The sequence below is a fragment of the Mizuhopecten yessoensis genome, unplaced genomic scaffold (assembly GCF_002113885.1).
Source record: "Mizuhopecten yessoensis strain PY_sf001 unplaced genomic scaffold, ASM211388v2 scaffold3819, whole genome shotgun sequence".
Lineage (NCBI taxonomy): Eukaryota > Metazoa > Mollusca > Bivalvia > Pectinida > Pectinidae > Mizuhopecten > Mizuhopecten yessoensis.
The window spans coordinates 363,353-384,095 of record NW_018405235.1 but is presented as its reverse complement, the minus strand read 5'-3'; the positions used below and the strand labels follow the sequence as shown (position 1 = coordinate 384,095).

Sequence of the window (20,743 nt, the reverse complement as noted above, 5' to 3'; positions counted from 1 at the left end):
GAAATGACACCCTGAAAAGAGATTTTATTTTGGCAAGAGTTTATGCTTCATTTATGTGATTTATATATATATAAAAAAATCCATTGTGTGATCATTTTTAATGATTTGTGCTTCCGGGGTCCAACTCAAGAAAACGACAAGCCAGCACCCCAATGGTATAATAACAGTATCTAACTTTATCCAGTTGCCCGTCTTTTTCAAATTCGAGGGGAGGTCACTCTGACAGGAAACATGAATATATATTTTATTGTTCATGGTTTAATATCTGATTACAGATGATTGACGTATATGTGTATGCGCGCGTAGTGCTTACATTTAGAGATCGGTTGTGACCGGAAGCCGCACTGCACGTCCCGAAAGTCCATACACATTCCTTGGAGCGCTGAGTAATACATAGGATAGGGACACTCGTCCTCGTACTTCAGAAAGTTGTTTCGCTGCCTGGTGCGCGTGCAGTCATACACCATGGCACAGTTTGAGGGGTTTGCGATCTTACCCCGGGGGTTCTCCCTACAATAGGCTTCGACAGACACTACAAAGAAAGAATCAGATGAGATGTTTAACTTAAAAAATCAATACCTGTGATAAATACCTAGATATAATATGTATCTCATATCCCTATTTGTCTGTTTAGGTATAGGGTCACTATGAAGTGTTCACCAAGCCATGTACATTCACGTCACATTTCAGGAATACTACTGTCAACGCTATAACAACATACCCATAACAAAAACTAATCATAAGAACCATCGGATACAAAGAAAGACCTAATTAAAATTTAGTAACTCGATAAAGAAAGCAAATAAAAGGAAGAATATTTACAACTTTTGCTAGAAAGACACCGGGAGGCAAACACGTACGTGAGAGCAACGCCAGTAAATAAACAACATCAAAGATATATCTAGTGCGCGTGTGTTTAAATATGTATTGGCGACACCACACACATACGAGGATCCAGTTGAGTGGTACAGCGTCCCTGGGTGGGATCAAACAGTCCCCTGGCACATGTCTCCACAGAGGTAGCCTTGCCGTTTTGACACACCACGAAATAGTTGGTCAGCAGCCTACTCGGGTGGGAGTTAGGTCCATCCGGCTTTCCCGTACATCCGGGAATCTGGTCAGTGCATTTCTTACAGTCCGGCCCCCTACACTCATACGCTTTGTAGTCACCTAGGCAACAAAAGGATATACAGTGGTCAAAGGCCGTGTCAACAGCAACCAGATACAGTTAGCGATGTAGGGATTTAACCAGATACAGTTAGTGATGTAGGGATTTAACCAGATACAGTTAGCGATGTAGGGATTTAACCAGATACAGTCAGTGATGTAGGAATTTAACCAGTACAGTTAGCGATGTAGGGATTTAACCAGATACAGTTAGCGATGTAGGGATTTAATTAGATACAGTTAGCGATGTAGGGATTTATCAAAGAATGTCTGAGAACTAACAGAAGTATATTGATATATAAGTACAATCCAGTAATCCAGTATTTTTTCACACTAACAGGTGTAATTTTAAGCGATTGCAGGATACATTATTGTATAGTAAATAGAGTTGACAAGCTGAATTCGTATGACGCAACAGATGTGTAGCGTTCTGCAGCATCAGTATGGTTTCTTTAGGTGTCTTCTGCTAAAGAGATATTGGGAATCGTAATTAATTAGCTGAAATCATTTGTAATACCCATTGTCGATAATCGTTCTACCATTTTTCCTCAACGTTTTGCTTCCATGACACTTTAGACAACGATGTGAGACTGTTTTTCACTTTTACTTTTTAGCGTGATGCAACGTTTTTTTCAAATGGAAGCTGTATCTTGTTGTAAGGGTTGTCCAGGGTAACACTAGAGTAGCGAAACGAAAAGTGAGACCTCCCAGGCGTGGCGACGAGGGCAGCAGATATAGTGTTATTTCTCCAATGTTCCCTAGCAGAAGACACTGGACAACACTACCGACACCGCAGACGTATTTGGCAGTACACTAACTGTTTTTAGATATGCATATCACCTTGTCAAATACGACAAATATATTTTAATTGACTGAATTGTTGCTATTTATATATATATATATATATGTTCGTTTCCCTATGAACGTATAATGGGATGAACCGATTATAACTTCTGTCATGTCCCTTTAAATATTTTTCCTATAAACGATGTATGAACTTAACATTGTTGAGCTGTTGGTTTTTAAAGACAACCCAACCCTTTGCTTGAAATAGTAAGATGGACCTTTCCTAGTATTGGAGTTAAACAATACATACATGTATGACTTGGAGTTAAACAATACATACATGTATGACTTGGAATTAAACAATACATACATGTATGACTTGGAGTTAAACAATACATACATGTATGACTTGGAGTTAAACAAAACATACATGTATAACTTGGAGTTAAACAATACATACATGTATAACTTGGAGTTAAACAATACATACATGTATGACTTGGAATTAAACAATACATACATGTATGACTTGGAATTAAACAATACATACATGTATGACTTGGAGTTAAACAATACATACATGTATGACTTGGAAATGCTTACTTTAAATTTGTTCAGATTTCAATTCAAAATGAATGCACACGTAGAAAGCCGCCTCTATGGCCTGGTCAGGTCCCTAAGCTCTTTGTTACTTATTTAAAAAGGAAAATTGACAGAGGATTCTATAATATATTCATCAAGTCCATTTGATCACGACAGAGACATATCGTATTGGTTATCGCCACCAACTTAACAGGCCATAAATAACTTACAAGGTGACACCGGTTGTTTCCTGTTGGCGCACTTAACATTTCTGAAGTCGAGACAACCAAAGGTCTCCAGGTCAAATAGCTGAGGATGAGGACACTCCCGAAGATAAGGCGTTGCCCCGGCGAACTGTCCGTGTGAGGGGCGCGAGCAGTCATAGTATTGAGCACATTTATCAGGGTTCGGTAGCAGTGCAGTCGGATGATCCGTACAAAAGGTGTCTACCGATTCTGAATAAGAAGAAAGGCAGATTTATAAATGTTGTTCAAGCGAAAATTAAGAATAAAAACGACAAAATATTTCCATAACAGAATTAATGTCCAACTCTGTTGGAGCAAATTTTTGCAGTTGGTACAGTATCAAAACGTCATAGCTAAAAGCTACAAATAATGTTACTGTCACTCGTATGCAGTGTTTTCTCCCTTTAACTGGGCATTTTCTAATAAATACAGACATCCTGAGTGATGGCAGTACATTAGTTCTTGCGTACCTTGTAAATACGTCAAGTTCAATTCCCCGATCGAACGTGAAAAGGTACGGCGTCACCTGCCCGACCAGGTGGGGTTTTTCTCCGGGTACTCCGGGTTTCTCCCACATTAAGACCCCTGCGCAATAACATCCGAGCCAGCAAGAGTGATTGATATAAGTTTAAATAACTTTTTTCATAATTGTTGTACATGTAAAATTAATCAAATTTTCATATAAACGCTAAGAACAGATACCCATCATTAACTATATGTTACATACTTCTAACTGAATTCTTTTGCAGAAGTTATTCATTTCAGAAAGGTGACATATCTCCTTAAGTTGTATTCGGTCTCCTGCCGATATAATCAGTATATTTACATTTGCTCTGCATCACATCTTTATAAACCGATACCACGAATCTGATGTGAAAATGATGACATCATTACAACTGTGACGTCATAATCATAACATTAAAGATAGCCGGCTGATACCAGTTCTGGCTGTTCATTTATTGAGAAAACACTACTTTATACATGTACATGTTTACACGCAAAATAATGTATGACGCACTAACGCGCGTGATTCGATTTGTTTGGCACACAAAACAACGTTAGACGGCTGGACCTTGTCATTATAACGTCACACTAAAATCGACTGGGTTTCTTGATATACATTGACGAATAACAGATTATGCTGTGCACTCCATGGCCGCCTCGTCCTCAAAACTCAAATTGAACAACATCATCGATTGCAAGAACATCTAGAAGCCATTCTGCCATGAGGTAGAGAACTGTTGTTTAGTACATGGTGTAAACGTTAAAACTGTCATTTGACGCATTATATTTATAGAGGCGAGCGTCAAATCATATTTGCGACTCAACATCTTAGTAACAAAATCAACGCAATATGTCTTCGTTTGCGTCTCAGTGTGGCTATCAGTATTGCACAATATTTGGTAATCCTTAAGTAATGAGAAGATTACCCTATAATTATTTGTTTTATTTATTCACTCTTTTTCCGTAGGAGGAAATTTCGATGTTTTACATAATTACTAACAGAAGCGACATCCGCGTGAATTGACCGTTACATTAATTATAACCGAATGACCATTGCCCGGACAGGTGAGACAGCTTTACGACTAGTTTAGCACTGCCCGTATGCTGACCGTCACAGTTCATGATCACCTGTCCAGCTCGTGACGCGACAGCACGGGAATCTGTCTGAGTTATTTCCCTTGGAACTAAGCATTGTTCACTTTAGCAGAAATAGTAATTAGCAGAAATAGTAATGTTTTCCAATATTTTCTTAAGTGGGTGAAACGAAATTTAAACGAGTAAATAAGCATATTAGAAATGAATATTTTAAGTGAAAAATAAACATACATATATATCAATAGAATGCAGTCTGAAGTCGAATAGAGCTAACAACATCTAGGGAATGGGGAACTGAGATTGTTGAGTGACAGTTGTAGGGTGAGTTAAGGTCAGTATCGATCATTCGTCCTTGAAGAAACCTCTTACACGCATACTTCATATAACTCGCTTGTGTTGCATGATGCTTTTTTCGCACGACTTTAATAAAATATATGTATAAGGTAAACAAAATATAAGGCAAACAAAAGTAGCCGCGTTTCCAAAACTGTACGTATTGAGGTTTGTATCACATTCATTCTGACATTACCAATGCTTGCTAAAGATAAGTTAGCATTAAACTTGCCATCCTCGAAATTCAATGGGTTACGTTTACCTAAGTACTCTGCTTGAAAGTGAGCGTAACCGGTGGTAACTACTAAGTGTACTAAGAGAAGGGTAAGTAGCTTTACATAAGGGTGGACAGAGAGAAAGTAAGTGAGGGTAACCCCTGGAATATCGAGGATGTAACACAGCACTAAGTGTAGGGTAAGTGGCATTACATGAGGATGGACAGAGAGAAAGTAAGTGAGGGTAACCCCTGGAATATCGAGGATGTAACACAACACTAAGTGTAGGGTAAGTGGCTTTACATAAGGATGGACAAAGAGGAAGTAAGCGAGGGTAACCCCTGGGATATCGAGGATGTAAATTAACATAGTTAGCACTAAGTGTTGGGTAACTAACGTTACTGGACACAGGCTATGGACGAGGTCCTTATCTGTGTCCAGGGCATTAAACAATCGACAGAGGTCGGCCCCTAGCTGATTGGTCAAACTTCACCTGCTGGACTTGTTATAATTCCCGGGTCGTTGTCTTTTACAATGCTATCATTTCTATAACAAACGAATCTCCGTTTACACGTAAGACACCCAGCGTGCTAAAATGCGGGCAAAATGAGTTATTAATATGAGTTAAAATATCTTGTTTCTTGAATGATTTAAAATAAATAAAGTTTAAATACATACCCATTGACATACACCGAGTCTACTGTTTACCAAGAGTCTACTGTTTACCAAGGGTCTACTGTTTACCAAGAGTCTACTGTTTACCAAGGGTCTACTGTTTACCAATGGTCTACTGTTTACCAAGGGTCTACTGTTTACCAAGGGTCTACTGTTTACCAAGGGTCTACTGTTTACCAAGGGTCTACTGTTTACCAAGAGTCTACTGTTTACCAAGGGCTTACTGTTTACCAAGGGTCTACTCTTTACCAAGAGTCTACTGTTTACCAAGGGTCTACTGTTACCAAGGGTCTACTGTTTACCAAGAGTCTACTGGTTATCAAGGGTCTACTGTTTACCAATAGTCTACTGTTTACCAAGAGTCTACTGTTTACCAAGGGTCTACTGTTTACCAAGGGTCTACAGTTTACCAAGGGTCTACTTTTTACCAAGAGTCTACTGTTTACCAAGGGTCTACTGTTTACCAAGGGTCTACTGTTTACCAAGGGTCTACTGTTTACCAAGGGTCTACTGTTTACCAAGGGTCTACTGTTTACCAAGGGTCTACTGTTTACCAAGGGTCTACTGTTTACCAAGGGTCTACTGTTTACCAAGGGTCTACTGTTTACCAAGGGTCTACTGTTTACCAAGGGTCTACTGTTTACCAAGGGTCTACTGTTTACCAAGGGTCTACTGTTTACCAAGGGTCTACTGTTTACCAAGGGTCTACTGTTTACCAAGGGTCTACTGTTTACCAAGAGTCTACTGTTTATCAAGGGTCTACTGTTTACCAAGGGTCTACTGTTTACCAAGGGTCTACTGTTTACCAAGGGTCTACTGTTTACCAAGGGTCTACTGTTTACCAAGGGTCTACTGTTTACCAAGGGTCTACTGTTTACCAAGGGTCTACTGTTTACCAAGGGTCTACTGTTTACCAAGGGTCTACTGTTTACCAAGGGTCTACTGTTTACCAAGGGTCTACTGTTTACCAAGGGTCTACTGTTTACCAAGGGTCTACTGTTTACCAAGGGTCTACTGTTTACCAAGGGTCTACTGTTTACCAAGGGTCTACTGTTTACCAAGGGTCTACTGTTTACCAAGGGTCTACTGTTTACCAAGGGTCTACTGTTTACCAAGGGTCTACTGTTTACCAAGGGTCTACTGTTTACCAAGGGTCTACTGTTTACCAAGGGTCTACTGTTTACCAAGGGTCTACTGTTTACCAAGGGTCTACTGTTTACCAAGGGTCTACTGTTTACCAAGGGTCTACTGTTTACCAAGGGTCTACTGTTTACCAAGGGTCTACTGTTTACCAAGGGTCTACTGTTTACCAAGGGTCTACTGTTTACCAAGGGTCTACTGTTTACCAAGGGTCTACTGTTTACCAAGGGTCTACTGTTTACCAAGGGTCTACTGTTTACCAAGGGTCTACTGTTTACCAAGGGTCTACTGTTTACCAAGGGTCTACTGTTTACCAAGGGTCTACTGTTTACCAAGGGTCTACTGTTTACCAAGGGTCTACTGTTTACCAAGGGTCTACTGTTTACCAAGGGTCTACTGTTTACCAAGGGTCTACTGTTTACCAAGGGTCTACTGTTTACCAAGGGTCTACTGTTTACCAAGGGTCTACTGTTTACCAAGGGTCTACTGTTTACCAAGGGTCTACTGTTTACCAAGGGTCTACTGTTTACCAAGGGTCTACTGTTTACCAAGGGTCTACTGTTTACCAAGGGTCTACTGTTTACCAAGGGTCTACTGTTTACCAAGGGTCTACTGTTTACCAAGGGTCTACTGTTTACCAAGGGTCTACTGTTTACCAAGGGTCTACTGTTTACCAAGGGTCTACTGTTTACCAAGGGTCTACTGTTTACCAAGGGTCTACTGTTTACCAAGGGTCTACTGTTTACCAAGGGTCTACTGTTTACCAAGGGTCTACTGTTTACCAAGGGTCTACTGTTTACCAAGGGTCTACTGTTTACCAAGGGTCTACTGTTTACCAAGGGTCTACTGTTTACCAAGGGTCTACTGTTTACCAAGGGTCTACTGTTTACCAAGGGTCTACTGTTTACCAAGGGTCTACTGTTTACCAAGGGTCTACTGTTTACCAAGGGTCTACTGTTTACCAAGGGTCTACTGTTTACCAAGGGTCTACTGTTTACCAAGGGTCTACTGTTTACCAAGGGTCTACTGTTTACCAAGGGTCTACTGTTTACCAAGGGTCTACTGTTTACCAAGGGTCTACTGTTTACCAAGGGTCTACTGTTTACCAAGGGTCTACTGTTTACCAAGGGTCTACTGTTTACCAAGGGTCTACTGTTTACCAAGGGTCTACTGTTTACCAAGGGTCTACTGTTTACCAAGGGTCTACTGTTTACCAAGGGTCTACTGTTTACCAAGGGTCTACTGTTTACCAAGGGTCTACTGTTTACCAAGGGTCTACTGTTTACCAAGAGTCTACTGTTTACCAAGGGTCTACTGTTTACCAAGGGTCTACTGTTTACCAAGGGTCTACTGTTTACCAAGGGTCTACTGTTTACCAAGGGTCTACTGTTTACCAAGGGTCTACTGTTTACCAAGGGTCTACTGTTTACCAAGGGTCTACTGTTTACCAAGGGTCTACTGTTTACCAAGGGTCTACTGTTTACCAAGGGTCTACTGTTTACCAAGGGTCTACTGTTTACCAAGGGTCTACTGTTTACCAAGGGTCTACTGTTTACCAAGGGTCTACTGTTTACCAAGGGTCTACTGTTTACCAAGGGTCTACTGTTTACCAAGGGTCTACTGTTTACCAAGGGTCTACTGTTTACCAAGGGTCTACTGTTTACCAAGGGTCTACTGTTTACCAAGGGTCTACTGTTTACCAAGGGTCTACTGTTTACCAAGGGTCTACTGTTTACCAAGGGTCTACTGTTTACCAAGGGTCTACTGTTTACCAAGGGTCTACTGTTTACCAAGGGTCTACTGTTTACCAAGGGTCTACTGTTTTCCAAGGGTCTACTGTTTACCAAGGGTCTACTGTTTACCAAGGGTCTACTGTTTACCAAGGGTCTACTGTTTGGCCATGGAGGGTTTATTTTGTTGATGGTGAAACGTGTTAAATAAATGAAATAAAATAAAGCAATGGTTATTTAACCAGTGTCTGGCGTTTGGTATGTCGTCCTGTGTTGGTGGTATACCTCGTTAAAATGTGATCATGTTGGTACGCAATGTCTGACCTTTCCGTGTCTGTCGTAGCACGACACTGAAGACACGTTTTAGTGCATGCAACGGCATTTTAGAATTATATATTCACATGTATATTGTTTAGTTATATAACAGCTCACCAGAATACAATAGCCGACAGATATCATTAGCTAGAAGAGAAGCAACTAGTAACAGATCAGAAACGATAACTGATGCTAACATACTAGTGTGACCTTAATTCTCGTTTCCCCCAAACTATATTTGGACCTAAACAAAGGTGTTCAGCATAATTTGACGAGCTGACGTGTAACACTACTACAACATACATCGTTAGAGGGACACGCGGTCCCGTGTCCCAAAAACCACAGAGATAGTCGGACACACGAGCTGACGGCTAACACTACTACAACATACATTGTACATCGTTATTTAAAAGTACAAGTTCAAAAAAATGTACAAATACAGACTTCTAGCTTGGTAAAACAATAAATTAAAAAACCTGATAAGGCTAGTGATTGCTCAAACGAGACTGGTCAAACAGTATAACCCGAATGTGTTTATCGTTCTGGACACGTCCCTTACTCGGCACCTAGTCGTGTTCAGATGTGTCAGGTGTACTTTACTTAGCGGGACATGCACGTGACAGACATGGATAGTGGTCCCCCTAATTAGGCACTTGTCCTCCGTGTACCGATAATTACCAGAGGTAAGGCTACATGACAAGCATACTAAATGCCACACACGTTAATGTGACAGACATTCATGTCAAACAGAAAATAGTAACAATAGGTTTTTTTATGCTATTGTGCATTGTTAATATTTTTTCTAATGTTACTCCGCGTTAACCTTTTGACCATAGACTGCTTATATAATTACTTACGCTGAAAATTCGCGTTTTTGACAATGCAAGTAAATCTTATTACAATGATAATAACATTATTTGTTTATCTAGGATGACGTAATTTTGTTACTTAATCACACAATATAAACAAGATAATTTCATAAAAGACTCAAGTAAAAATCTAAATAATACATATTTACTTAAACAATAATGTCATTATCTTTTTAAAGAAAGTTTCAAACTTTTTTTAATTTCTATTTGGTTCTGTTCCCTTAATGTAGGAGTCTAGTTAGAACTTTCTAACAATTTCAATCATTATCCAATCAAATTGTCATATAGAGTCCTTGTAACCGTGTTCCTGATGCAGTGTAAACACACTATTACATTAGATATGTCAAGAATAAAACGGAAAGGAGTTATTACAATGTATTAACATTTCTCTCCGATACAATATAAATACACACAGCATTCATTTATATCAGGAATAGATTAATTAGTTGAATAAGTTATGGGATACTTGGACTGTCCCATTTATTGAAATACTATATCAAATTATAACCACAAATGACAAATAAGGGGGTTTAAACATAATTTCAAAAGATGAATTTGAATTCAGATGGTAGTAAATTTGATTATATTTATGAGACGTGCTTGAAGATATATATAGCATAGGGTTTAAGTTAAAAATATCTTAAGAATAACTACTACCCATTTGTATCATTACTTATATTTAAATATTTGGAATAAGTTGAGTAACTTATCATGACGTCACTCACAATTTTGAGACATTAACGTCACTTTATTGTGAATACTTAACCATTGGTGTTCAATTTAAATTATATGTACTGTAAACTGAGGCATCTTGGAATTTCATACAATCACTAAGACATTGTTAGCAGGCACGTGACAGTGTGCACGTGAGTTACCAATAACAGTGAGTACAGGTGAGTTAGTGACTGATGACTTACAGTATGTTATACTCCATTAGTACATCAAACACTATCTGATCAGCAGCTGGTAACTGTACGAGTTTTAATTTTAGTATGTCTGATATTTAATATAAATTTTATTTATTTTGCAAAAAGTATGGAACAAATTTCAAGATATTTCAACTTTATCAATCATTTTAGTTTGCCCGGATGTAAGCGAGCAGGGGGTCTTCATGTGGAAGGAAATCGAAGTACCCGGAGAAAATCCACGTGGTCGGGCAGGTGACCCCATACCTTTTCACGTCCACTTCACAACCCAACCATATACATTATCATCTATATACTACTTCATACCACCTACCGATAGAATGATAAATTCATTATCATTGGTTGTCACAGTATGAAAAGAAGTTGAGAACGATTTGAGAAGAACTTGAGAAGAACTTGAGAACGGATTTTCCCATTCTCCAGCACTTGGGAACGTATTTTCTCAATGACGTCCGAAACCGGAAATAGTGTCCACGCAAAAGTAATCCACATAAGAAAATAGTCCGTCATAAAGATATCAATACAAAGTTACGGGGAAAAAATGTGAGAACAACAACACCATTTCAGTTGTAAATGTGCATAAGGAAAAGCCAATGACGATAGGGTTGTTTTAAAAATATTTATGCTACATAGTTTTAAGGTTCATTGTATTCCTCCGCGCAAATCTTCGATTTTTTGTCATCGGCGATCGTTGACCATTGTGCTTAGAAGTCATTTGGAAAACATGGTGTCTAGTGGAGTTTTTTTAAATGGAGAAATATATAAGGTAGTAGTATATAGATGATAAATAGTTTATCATACAGCATTTTCAGGGTTTGTCATTCGAACAATATTCTCATCGCTCGCACGTAGATAAAATCTCGAGTCTACCTGCGGTGGCCTCTTGATTTCATCCACGTGCTGGCGATGAGAAAATTGTTCTCACGACAAACTCTAAAAATACAGTGTAATAATCTATAATTATACCCTCACTTTCATTTTTTGTACCTGATCATATCATTTAAACAAAAGCCACGACGATACATTACTTTGTGTTACTCTATTCTTTCAGAGAATGAATGTCTAATCATAGGGATGTTATTGTATAGTGTGCTTACTATATTACTGGTAACAGGAGAGGAAAAAATGCACGGCGGGACCGGGGTTCGAACTCGGGACCCTCCGAACTCAAGATGGACGCTCTAACCAATTGAGCTACCTGGTCGCCGGCGATCGACCTCGTCCAGTTCTACTAAATATGTATACTATTCACTAGAGCGGTATTGTATGTATATTGTTTGCAATGCACTACCTTGCATACTAATATCATTGTTTACGTACATCAATTATACAAATCACTAGAGTACTAGTATGCATTAAGTATGTCATTCACCACTACACATATATGGGTGTACCTAATCCAGATTTATTAACGATGTTTGTTTGTTGTTCACAAGTCTGTGTTGACTGTACAACGAAGCGATTTAATACCAGGTACGGTACTGTCGCCCGAACTATTAAGGCGTGGATGAGTCATTCCCGCGTTTATTCCCGACACACGATATCACCATATAATAACGATATCCTGTGTTGTTATTCCAGTCACAGACTGCAGAATGTGATGTAGCTTGTTTTGTTCGCATTTTAACGACTGCGCACTAACGAAGGTAAAAATAGGACAGTTGCGAAATATCGTCAAAAAGCAACAGCAGACATAAGGGGAGGAGACAGAAGAAAAGCTACTAGGTATACGAAAAGGAAGCTCCTATTCAAATGTTTAGTGTAACAATGAAGAATGTCACACAAGTAATTGTTTAAAGCACCATTATAGCCCTTTCGTCTATAAAATAGATTAAACAGACACGTGTATTTCAATCACGTGCAATTTCAAACATCTTCATATCGATGCAAGATTTTATGACACGAACTATTTAAATGTTATGCAATATCAACTTTTCACTGGCATCAAGTCATGCATGTATCAGCTAAAAATCTGTTTAGCATATCTATTTCAGTCATTGGCGATTTGAGTGAAGGGGCATGTGAATGAGTTATCAAAAACAACACTGTTCATTAATTTCGCAACCATAGTGATAACTCAATATTATACATATTCGCTCACTCTGCCTATACTTAAGGTGAATACGTCCTATCTTGAAGGAATTAAGCTAATTAAGCGTTGCATTGGAAATAACACCTACCTAGAGAACATTGTAATCCTATAAAAGTGTATAGTTATAAAGCGGAAATCTCGTGATTCCCACTTGTTTACATTATCTTAATATATGAAGAATTGCTACATGAATATCGCATGCTATTGATATACTGACATAGACTACTGGCATTTGACTACAGCCAGTGAAAATTAGCCTTTTATATTTATAACCATGTAAAATCTACGGATATTCTTATGTTTTAGCAATCTTAAACAATCACACACTAAACTAACCTAGCTTAGAATAAGTTTCGCGCCTTTTTAACAAACGCGGACTGAGTGCGCATGTATAGTAATAACATTATTCAAAGGTGGCAATAAAGACAAATTGAATAAAAACAATTATAGAGACATCACGTTAACACCAGTTCTGCAAAAGCTATTCGAAAAAGTTATATATCAGAGGTTAACAGTTCGATGTGCTGAAATACAGTTTCCGCATAGACTACAACAGGGATTTAGAGCGGAATGTGGAAGTATTATGGCAGCGTTCACTGTCAAGGAATCGATATGTCATTATATCGAAAATAGGACAAAGGTATTTGCTGCCTTCTTGGACAATGCAAAAGCATTTAACAGTGTATGGATGGACGGGCTATTACATAAAGTGTACAGACTCGGTTTTAATGGTAAATTTTGGAGAATACTGCAAAATTCGTTTCAAAACCTGACCTCGCGTGTACTGTATGACGGCAAAATTAGCAAAGACTATCCAGTTAAGCAAGGGGTCGGTCAAGGGAGAACTTTATCAGCCTGGCTATTCCTCGTTATGATAAACGGTCTCGCACGTGCTCTGGATGAAGCGGAACAGGGTTTACAGATTCAAAAGCTACATATCCCCTGCGTATTATTAGCTGATGACACGCTTTTATTAGCTGAAAGCATCACGAATCTCCAAGCTCAACTAGATATCGTAAATGCGTATGCTAATCTTTGGAGGCTAAATTATAGCTCTGCTAAATCTTCGCTGATTGAATTTTCATATAAAAGACGAATCGTCAATAAACCATCAGCTGTATGTTCTCTGTGAGGCGCGATTATCGAATGGACTGTTACAAAGGTTTACGCGGGAATTACTTTTTGTTCAAACCTAAAAGCTGATGTCGGTATAGAAAGCGCGTGCGACAAAGGTAGAAGGAACCCTAACAATCTAATGAGTGTTGGTATCCATCAAGGCGGGATGAATCCTCTCAAAAGTGCGCAACTCATTAAAGCAATTATCATACCAGGTGTTCTATACGGATGTGAACTTTGGGCAAATGCTACGCAGAAGTCCATTGATATGTTAAATAGAACCATGCGGTATGCTGCACGAAGATGCCAGGGTTTTGAGAAAACTTCGTCGTCGGCCATAACTACCAGAACTATTGACTTACCGGATGATTTATGGTCTGATGTAGAAATCAGAAAACTGTACCTTTGGAACAAACTGCGTAATGCTAAATTATCTTTTGTCTGGAAATCTCTATTTATTATTCGCTTATGTACATTCATGTTCACCTCAAAATCGTTTCAAAACGTAAGCTTCATCGTAGACATCTTCCATACAATGGTGAAATTTAACATCGAGACATTCTTTTTCGAGTTTGTGTTCTCTGGTGCGTGCTGTAGAGAGTTTCAGTGGAAATCGTTTATTAAGAAAGTCACAACAAACTATTACTATGATGTATGGTGTAAAATGTGCAAAAATCGTCCAGATCTGTTATATTATAGGGCAGTTCATCAATATATTGGACCCAATCCCTTATGGTCTCTAACCTTGAAATTTCCTAAAAGCTCATGGGAAATTTGTGAATTAATCAAGCTTTCCTACAGGGCTGAATTCCAAAATGTGATGCGTAAATTGTGCAAAACAGTTGTGAACAATGACGTTAAACATTTCATTATACAATGTCCCACATTATTCAAAAGTAAAGACATCTTGCTGGAACAAATAGTTAATCTTATAAGCGTTGAAAAATATGTACAATACGATATGCTTGAGGAAGACGAAAAATGTTCATTTATTCTTGGTGGAAGGAACGATATTTCTTTGGACGATGGAGAATGGGACAATCTGATGGTTGCTATAAGTGACAAACTTGCTGGGATGTTCACAGAAATGACCATACTTCTCCAGAGCAGCTCTAGCTCTTCAGTATTGTTTGAAGACTACAGTAAGAAACCGTAGTATTATGTAAATATGTAGTGTGCATGCTGTAAATTTTGAAATTAATAAAAACGACAAGACCATGTAATCTCTTATCGGAGGAAATAAAGAATGTCTGTCTGTCTGTCAATTCCGAATTATGACGTCATCCCATTGTTATATATGAGACTATGGGGGTGTATAGATGTCTCTGTAATTAGTGTTCCCTCGGCGTGGGATCCCTGAGTACTATCAGACCTGGCGTGTTATATTAAGGTAAAGATCCCGTATATAACTGACAATCAACCGCAAGGTTTATGGGAATGGCTTACGACCTAACTACTTATCTCTGTGAATCGACCTGGCATTGATTGACGAGAAAACGAAATGATTGATGAGTCCTTTATCGGGCTTATTGCTGTATTATTTCCCAAACAGTCTTAAAGCAACGATTACTTGATATTTGTTCGTGACTAATTCGTGTTGCTGACAAAATTAGATTTTGAAGAGCTATTATAGAACCCCAGTAAAATTAAATGTAGTTTCTGATTTGTGAAACGGTAATTACAAACAGCTGAGAGCAACAAGAGAAATCGCCTGTTCATCATACTATAATTACATACAATATCATCATACTATAATTACATACAATATCATCATACTATATCATCATACTATAATTACATACAATATCATCATATTATAATTACCTACAACAGGACCCTGGACTCTCAGTCTCTTACTTTTGTAAGACATTTACTTTGGCTATATTAAAATATATATTTAAATGAGGACGTGCAAAGGGTACACGTTATAACGTTAATTGTGCACGGTATTCACCAATAAATAACACAGATAAATGGGGGTTTTTTTCAGGTTATAGGAATCACATTTAATTGACAGCATGACAACTACTAAACATGGTTTTTCTTTCAGAATTTTTACGACTATAATGTTTTGACTACAATCCATACATTCCAAATAAGTTGCTGTACTGGGTTTTTCTTTATTTATTCTGGGTATTAAGCAAAATTTCGTGATAAAATATTATTATTTCGTACCTTAATTAAACTGTTTATTAGCCTACTAGTATCTGCTATTGACTTATTTGTATAGACATTTCTTATCCTCCCTGGTGAGATCTTACTAAGTTTTTAACTACTAGTTCGTTTTTGTGTGTGATTATTCCTTGCATCCACCTGTTGTTTGTTAAAACACAAGCTCCGGATAGCTTAGTTATTTCGTGAAATGAATTTGACGTGAATGGTTGAACGAATGAATTAATGAAGTTGCATACATACGTGTATGCTAACATAAGTAATGATGGAACGGTCTAATTCTGATTGGGACAATAAAAGAAATCCCACAAACTGTCACCATGGTTGCAATCATGCATCAGAATTATAGATTGCAATGCCAAAAAGCACCTGCATACTTAATTTGATCAAAATAGGACGATACCTAAAGTTCAACCAATCAAATGCCAGGAAATCGCAGCCATATTGTCTAAACGGTTAATGCAAGACATTGACAAACGAGCAAAACATCCTTTGGAGGTTATTACTCCGTTGTTTGGTACCTTATTGCTCCTATCTTATCAAAACATCAAGCAGATCATACACATTTTTAAAATGGTTTGTCGGATATAGTAGAGCTTTAGAGAAGATAAAAGAGTGTATAAAATTAGAAATGTCGTCGTTGCACCGTAGGTTGGCCATAGCCGCCGTCATATTACGGCAACTATGAGATCTGCCGCAGTAAATGGAAGAAGAAGATATCTGTTACAGGAAATTCACTTATAAAGGTGAAATTGAACGCTACTAAACGCTGATTGTCGCCCGATTCTGAGTCTGTTACTCTGACTTTGTATATTGAGGCCAAACATGTTATTCAGTGTGTTTGACGTCAAATTATTAATACCCTAGACCGTCAATATTACTTCAACGAGTTACGTTTGACCACAGCTTTGGTGTTTTTTCTTTGGTTTTACTTCAATTTGCGGAATGTGTTCTGACTACGAATGAGCGAAATTAATATAAGAATAAGATCGGAGTTCTGATAAGAGATCGGAAGTGTGTATGTAAATTATTTCCTTTGATGTTTCTAAAGTATTCAACCTTGCCGTTTAAGTTCAGAACCAGTAAAATACGATGTGTTTCGTGTCATCTGATTGACGTTTTCATTGAGTAGCGTACTAAACAGCTGTGACTAAGTATGCCATATTGTTCTATAAAACTGCACATAACAAATGAAACTTTCGTCGATCTCTATCGAATGCGCCTCTTAAGTTCATTGGGAAAAAAAGTTTAAGTTAAAATACATCAAGGAAAACATTTACCATTTGAAAACACTTTTCATTTTACTTACAGCAATTTGTTTGCATTACATTTTTTTCATGCAGATCCGATGAGATAAGTAATATTTCCAGATGTATACCATACTCTCCCTGTCGCTATAGTATTACTGATGGAATCCTAATGAAATGAAAACAACGAAATAATTCTAACTTGAGAAAAGAAATTCAATAGTTACCTTCTACTGAGAGACACGCTGACGTTGGCCATCTACATGATTTGATTTTCATGTCGAACTCTAGGGATGCTGGACACCTCTGGAGAAATATTTCCTGACTTCCTGGCGAAGATTTACATTGAATGTAGGCCTGGCAGTCCCACGGTACCTTGACGTACTCTTCGTTTTTCCTACATAATCCCCTGAATGTTTCGTCATAACGACCTTTTGGTAGAATCAGTTGTCCCCAGCACGCACTTACGAAAATACTTAATAGCACTGGTATATATCCATGGTAATGGGCCATTCTGAAAAGGAATGAAGTATTAAAAAAGATATTAAAGTGAGTAAAACTAATTCAACACTTAATGTAAGTCGTTCTATAAGGGTGCGTTAAGGTTTGCTTATTTCCGTGATTGATGCTTCATGTACCAGAAAACAATCAGACAATTAGAAGACATACTTAGGTAAAACATGGTCTGCTTTGTCTGTGACGAAGCATTACAAGTAGAAAAACAAATAAAAAACCTTACTGAAAAGGAATTAAATCAATAATGGATATAAATATTCTCGAGAAAATTGCAACGTTCTTAGCAGTAAAGTTGGTCTTCATTGAAAATGAACAAGTTTCTGTTTTGAAATCAAGACAAGGGTTAGCAAAAATATTGTGACATCAGTTGGAGTATTAACAACGTCTTGCTGAAATGAAAGAAGGTGCTGTTTTGTAAACACAGGCAAGGTTCGTTATTTGTTAAACAATGTATACCACATGGCTAAGTAAGAATGTCATGTTATTATATGACCTATGTGCTATGTGATCTTTTACAATAATATGTTATATTACCGTTTATAATGCCCCGTTATATTTTACAATTTATTGTTAAATGACATTTTAAAATGCCATATTATATTTTACAATATATTGCTATATGACGTTTTGATATTCCATGTCGTATTTTACAGTATGTTGTTCAAGTAAAATATATCCTCTGGCTAACTATCAGGCTGAACTATTGGTGTCGATAACATTACAACACTGTCCATTTGAATTCAAATAAAGCATTTGTAATATGACAACTTGTCAATACAACAATTACTTATCAGTGAAAGTTGTTGCCAACACGATATGTTACATAAACAGAGACTGAGGTCTAGTCTCGATCTCGTTACGAGCATCTAAAGGACTTACTCAAGTTTTATTGGTTTTCACTTACATGGAAAACATATAGAAACAGTACAAAATTTAAAGGTTCGATTTTTCTTAAATACAGCAAAAGGTTGGTTTAGTATATTTGTTTATTAAAAATGCTGAGATAATATTCAAAAATGTAACTTAACTGACAACGTATATCTTGTCTAATATAATATGATAATAAATGAACATTGTATTTTAGGAAAAAATAACCTTCGGAGATAACGACTTCTTTATCTATAATTTTAATCCATTGTACGTCATTAACAATCTATATCGAAATTGTGACGTTATTCTTGATCAAAAACAAAGGAAAAATATGAAAACCATAATGGTCGTTTAAATAAGATAAAACCTTATATAACAATACTACGCATAATTAAAAATATACTTATATCATTATACTATTGATATATCAAAAATACATATATTTCAAATTAACACATTTATAAATTATATATATAAATCATAGCGTCAGGACACAATGACGAAATCAATACGAAAAAATAAGAACTAAGTTGAAACTCTGTACAAACAAAAGGAGAATCAACGAGAACCGCAATGAACAGCCGAATGTGAGCCAATATATTCCTGATAGGTTAAGCATTTCCGTTACCACATGTGGTTCCCGTCATGATGTCACCATACGTCAAAGTTATATACAAAGTGTTTGTCACAGTGCTCAAACAATCGGCGAATCTAAAATTTGCATTAAAAAATCATTGCAAACATGATTTTTGCAAAAGATTTGATGATTGCTGATGTTACCCTTTGTATCTTTGTCGAATAATCTTGTTACAGCTGTCAGAGAATTTCTGTCACAATGTTGTGTTGTAATGAAATACATATATATATACATATCTCATTATCAAATCACCTTACTGACATTGGATTAACTAAGGGCATAACATACATGCATAGGACAAAAGCGGGATGGTCAAAATTATGTTTTTTGTTGTGGCTATTGTTTCGTGATGACGTGCATGACGACGTCAGCAAAACAAATTAAGGGAATACATTTCTATATAATTGATTGATACTATGTAGCTCGCACAATGGTAAGACACTAACTTTTCTTTTGTTTGGATACGTATCGTACCGACAGCGAGTCATCAGATGATTAATGTATACTGCTTATAGCTTTTGAAGAAATATTCATTTATCATAAAGCTTTGTGGTAGAATTAGCATTGATAGCCCTGTCTTTATCACATGATAGTATATTGACGAGAAATTAATTTAAACATATGAAAAATTAAATGAAAATCTTTGCTATCTACATGATAATTTAACCATTTTCAACTCATCATGTCAACCGTTCGTGGTAACTGGCTCCACCCTTATTTCCATGGTATAATAAACACCATTTGTCCCTTGTAGGGAGTGTAAACGTTGTGTAATAGCATGTATAATATGACATTGTATCAATCAAAATTGTCCTAATCTGTCAAATAAACACAGAAGTTTTCGAAACATTGCATGAAGGTGTTATGTCACGGAAATGATCATTAATCTTAGATGAAATATTTGAATGTAATTTGAAAAATGCATGCATGTGAAGTGAAGGCATTTTATGTAAATTTGTAAAACAAATTATTGTTTAAATGGAAATTCATGCTTTAAAGACTTTGATGGACAAGTAAGTATTTAGTACAAGTAAACCTGCATCTATTATTTTTTAATAACAAGGAAATATTCATTGATCGATGCACAAAACTTATGCAAATTTATATTGACGATATATGTATATGTATGTATATGTATGTATATATTGATTAATTGCACTGTGTTCCTATGCCTCGACCAATCCACCTCTACCCACCAGATACTAGCACTTTGGTACTATGATACAATGATATTTTTTCATGAATTTGTCTCACCAAAGAAAGCCCATACCAGAAAATATAAAAAATATTAAATTATTATGCTTAATACCATGTAAAAAGTGTATATCACCATATTTGTTATCACATATGGTCATTATTTGTGAATGTGTCGTATTGATGATCACATATAGACACGCCACGTAAACCTACTCTATATGATCACATGTATACACGACACGTAAATCTACTCTATGGTCACATATAGACACACCACGTAAACCTACTCTATATGATCACATGTATACACGACA

The 20,743-nt window shown here is 37.0% G+C and overlaps 1 protein-coding gene across 2 annotated transcripts in view; it reads right to left on the bottom strand.

The window, feature by feature from the left end:
- The window catches only part of LOC110448080, a 58,747-nt gene that overhangs the window by 25,026 nt on the left and 12,978 nt on the right, over positions 1-20,743 (bottom strand). For both annotated transcript variants that reach the window (XM_021494122.1, XM_021494123.1), the window contains 4 exons: positions 17,437-17,723; positions 2,766-2,990; positions 949-1,170; positions 314-532 (listed from right to left, as the gene is read on the bottom strand). In XM_021494122.1, the coding sequence (XP_021349797.1) occupies positions 314-532; positions 949-1,170; positions 2,766-2,990; positions 17,437-17,722 (952 nt within the window). In that variant the 5' untranslated portion in view covers position 17,723. The remainder of the gene's footprint in view (positions 1-313; positions 533-948; positions 1,171-2,765; positions 2,991-17,436; positions 17,724-20,743) is intronic.